General features: G+C 43.6%; 1 protein-coding gene across 1 annotated transcript; it reads left to right on the forward strand.

Moving 5' to 3' along the window:
- The first annotated feature begins 1438 nt into the window (after positions 1–1438).
- LOC136517600 (acid phosphatase 1-like) lies at positions 1439–3463 on the forward strand. The gene is made up of 3 exons (XM_066511212.1): positions 1439–1890; positions 2969–3178; positions 3251–3463. Exons 1-3 carry the CDS (start codon positions 1472–1474, stop codon positions 3423–3425), a joined length of 804 nt encoding a protein of 267 aa, XP_066367309.1. The 5' UTR covers positions 1439–1471; the 3' UTR covers positions 3426–3463.
- The last annotated feature ends 1000 nt before the right edge of the window (positions 3464–4463 follow it).

The following is a 4463-nucleotide window of genomic DNA, read 5'->3' on the forward strand; positions in this document are numbered from 1 at the left end:
CAGACGGTGTCGAGGTCGGGGTCAAAGCCGGCACAATGCTCTTAGTGATCCCGCGGTTGGCGTGGATGCAGACGACAGTCGCTCTTATGGTTGAAAGTCAAAAGTATGGTCCAAGGTGGTGCAAAAACTACACTATATCAATGTAGCTGTTTCTAGAAAAGCAGCTTCTGGTTCTATCCGTTTGATTGTGTTTTGCCTTTGATAGTAGAAGCACTTTACAGAAGCTGAACAAATACAACTTAAGATTAGTGAGAGGGTGAGGAAGAGGGAGAGGATCACTACAACATGGATATAGGGCTTTGAGCTCCTGGAATGGGGGTATATATCGAGGTTTCCATGCTAATGCCAACTTATAGTGCTGACACATATACTATTCTTGCTTCCATGTATAATTTCTTGATTTCCATGATGGCTCCTAGTTAGCAACATCATATGTACTTTAGTGTCTGCACTCAAGGTGTGCTGGCACAGATAATAAGTATTCGTGCCAGCATATTTCTTTGGTCTGCACTTTCTATGTTAGTGGCACCTTGACCACCATGGTTGAGCCGTTTGCATTGGTGTCGGTTGGGTCAAATTGACAAATCAACTGGCACGAGTATTTTTGGAGTAGTGAAGGAGAAATTAATTCCATCTACTCGAGCTTGCTCTAAAACCGTTGCTTGACGCCGTGTGGTGCTAGCTTACCAGCAAAATGAAGTTGTACCATTGGGCATACAAATGTATACCATGAATGTGTTGTTGATGTTGTTGTGGTGCTGATTTGCAGTGGAATGTAGAGAAGATGTTTGGTGTTCATGGGATGACCAACTACTGGTTCTAGGTCGATCGAGGCATACAGTGTTTGACCACATCTCTTCAACTCTTCTTCTATTGCACTATATATGCACAATGATTCATGCATGACCCCTTGCATATATTTCTCAATAAAACTTTTTTTTTTGGCTAGTATAGAGAATGGTGACGGTTCACAAAGCAATGGGCACGAAAAAGAGGTACAGAAGGGGTGGTGGCATAAATTAAAATCATCAGTTAACCATGTGCATATATGTTGCAGTTTTAAAAAACTATAGGCTACATAAAACCATGGTTTAGAGAAAAAGAGGTTCTGAGTTTCTAGAGCACCAGAAAGGCCAAGGTTTTGACAATACCATGCCTTTTAAAAAGTATATAAGCTGGTTTTGTTGCATCCAAATGATGCATAGCAATGCAAATTTCCAAAACTCTAGTATTTGTCCAGTTCTCTGAAAACGTTTTGCATCGGCCTAAAAGGAGTGGAAGCTGACCTCCACGATTCCACGTTGTGGGCACACCACGTCAACAGGCACGTTTGGGTCTCGGTCACATACTCACATCTATACAAATCTATCAGGTGATGCACACGCTATTTAACGCACCGCGCACACAAGACGCAAGAGGCACAGAGACACCGAACACTTTACACGTCCACACACGCGTAGTACGTTCGGCAATGGCAAAGCTCGTTGCCGCTGTCCTCGCCGTCGTCCTGGCGGCTCTCGCGGCCGGCACCGCCACCGGCATGCCGTCGGAGATCGACGACGGCATGCCGCTGATCCACATGCTGCGCCCGCTGCTGCATTCCGGCGGCCACCTGGGCCGGCGCGGCGGCGTGCCATGCGACAGCTGGCGGTTCGCTGTGGAGACGAACACCCTGCGCGACTGGGAAACGGTCCCAGCCCGCTGCGAGAAGTACGTCGGCAACTACATGCTCGGCGGGCGCTACCGCAGCGACTCCCGAGCCGTCGTCGACGAGGCCATCGCCTACGCCGAGGGCTTGAAGCTCTCCGGCGAAGGCAAGGAGGTCTGGGTGTTCGACGTCGATGAGACGACGCTTTCCAACCTCCCCTACTATGCTGAACACGGCTTCGGGTACGTTTCATATATTTATAGGTTGCATTATTAAAACATATACCTTATGCTATTTATTCCAATACGCTTTCGAATCGAACTCTGAAGATTGTGAGTACAAGTCATTGATTGGACAGCAAACCAACCAAACTGATCTAATTCATCAAATACTACTCTCTGTGTATCTATCTACCTGTCTATCTATCTCTTCTCTATCTCTATCTTTTTATATTTTATATTACACCTAAAAAGACTGTAAGTCATTATGTACCTGGTGATACCAAATCTTGATCCCTACTCATGCGTCCATTGATATGAATCATACTCTACTTGGAGCTCATACGTCCACATACTACCCGTTTATGATACCAAGACCAGATCCACATGTCCGCGTCCGATATAAGGTCCTCGGATCTCACGCATCCGCATAAGATTACTAAGATTTAATTCAAAAAATTATGACCGCAGTACAAGACACGGTCATATATCTAGTACACTTAATAAAACCGGACATGACTCATACTCAGAGAGAGTAGATAACAGATGGATATGGGGGAGATAGTGACCGACTGAGAGACGAGAGAAAAAAGATTTTTCTAATTAATATTAGGTATGTGTATACCTTAGGTGATCTGTTCACGTTTTGGAATCGAAACTCTGAAGATTGTGGGTAGAAGTCATCGATGGGACAGTAAACCAAACAAACTGATCTAATTCATCAAATACTAATACACTTAATAAAACCAGACATGACTCCTGTACTCGAAAGAGTAGATGACAGATGGATGAACGGGAGAGTGAGAGTGACCGACTGAGAGATGAGAGAAAAAGATTTTTCTAATTAATGTTATGTATGTATAGATTTTTTTTCTACTATAAGCGATGGAACAAGAAAATTAGCCTATTTAATATTAGTTACAGTTATTAGTATAGATTATAGATTACTGACTATAAACTATAGATATAGATATAAAATAGACATAGATATAAACATATATGCACATAGGAGTATACTGATATATACTAACAATATACTAGACACGCATATGGATGCGTTCTGTGCACACGTACGGCCACACACTAACAGTGAACGACGCAGGTCTGAGCCATATAACTCGACGGCGTTCGGCGCGTACGCGAAGGAGGCAAACGCGCCGGCGTTGCCGGAGACGCAGCGGCTGTACCAGAGACTGCAGGAGCTGGGCGTGAAGCCGGTGATCCTGACGGGGCGACGCGAGGACAAGCGGGAGTCCACGGCCAAGAACCTCGCCGCTGCGGGGTACACCGGCTACGAGAAGCTGCTGCTCAAGTACGTACATATATCGTCCATTCGACCTGGCATGCTTTGCGTGTGACGACGGGCGTATATGCATGCCCGCAGGCCTCAGAACGTCAGGGTGACTTCGGTGGAGTTCAAGTCCGGTGAGCGGAAGAAGCTGGTGGACGCCGGGTACGTCATCGTCGGCAACATCGGCGACCAGTGGACTGACCTCCTCGGCGAGCCGGAGGGCGATCGCACGTTCAAGCTGCCCGACCCCATGTACTACGTCGGCTAGCTCTTCATACGCTCTTCTAGCTCTACCCGATCAGGACTGGAGCCAACAGCAGCAAACGGACGGACGCCTGAATGAATAATAATTACCGTTGACGTATCAAAATAAATAAATGGACTAATAATTATAAAGTACATGGATTGATGGATATTATGGAGTACTGTATGCCTGGCCCTATGGCTTACAATCCAAACGGCGTAATAATATATAGTTCACACTCAATAACATTTCCGCTGATTTGCTTGCCCAAGTTACAAATAAATAAATGAGCAAAAGCGATTCATCCCTCAGATGTGCAGTGTGCTCTGCTTTGCACAGCAAAGACGAAGGGAAGGTTTGTCACCTCACCACACATTGGTCAAAGAGTTTTTCCAAAAATGATTCCATCTATATTTGTTCTAAGGGCAGCAGCTATATTTTTTATGATGTGGAGAAGAGAGGGAGGAATGTGAGAGAAAGATCGAGGTATTTGTTTTGTGAAGCATCGCATCATGCATGAGCAAAAATTTAGGACTATAAGAGATATTTCACCACTGTATGAATTAATGCTGCCATGCAACTCACAAACTTTTTCTTTCTGATTAGATGGATTAAGGATAATTGAATTACTAGAAGACAACTTAACAGACAATCGATTACGTGGCGGTGCATGAGACAATCTATAAGACAGTGCCATTGTACTTTCCCTTAGGTCAATATCTATAAAATATATATAAACTAGAATGAAAAGGCTTATACCTTATTCATATAAAGGTACTTATCTTAAAAAAATGCTGTCAATCTAAATAAAATATCAAATGTTCATGGTCAAAATAATTTAGAAATTTTAACTTATGAAAAGTATTATATGTCTTCATACGGAGATGACACTTCTTCCTGCATAAGGAGGAATAACAAAAATGAAAGAAAAATGTGCAGTTGATGATGACACTTGCAGTTGAAGTGTCATCATTTTTCTTTTTCAGAGGTTAGCCTTTCATGTTTTTTCATGTACATGAAGAAAAAGAAGAAAAGAAGACCAATTAACTAAGCACTAAGCCT

Source organism: Miscanthus floridulus, chromosome 17 (assembly GCF_019320115.1).
Source record: "Miscanthus floridulus cultivar M001 chromosome 17, ASM1932011v1, whole genome shotgun sequence".
Taxonomy (NCBI): Eukaryota; Viridiplantae; Streptophyta; class Magnoliopsida; order Poales; family Poaceae; genus Miscanthus; species Miscanthus floridulus.

What these genes read in the sequence shown, in the direction of transcription:
- LOC136517600 (XM_066511212.1), top strand. Translation starts at nt 1,472, where the DNA reads ATGGCAAAGCTCGTTGCCGCTGTCCTCGCCGTCGTCCTGGCGGCTCTC. An exon ending in TATGCTGAACACGGCTTCGG is followed by an intron (nt 1,891 to 2,968) that starts GTACGTTTCATA and finishes TGAACGACGCAG; the next exon opens with GTCTGAGCCATATAACTCGA. An exon ending in TACGAGAAGCTGCTGCTCAA is followed by an intron (nt 3,179 to 3,250) that starts GTACGTACATAT and finishes GCATGCCCGCAG; the next exon opens with GCCTCAGAACGTCAGGGTGA.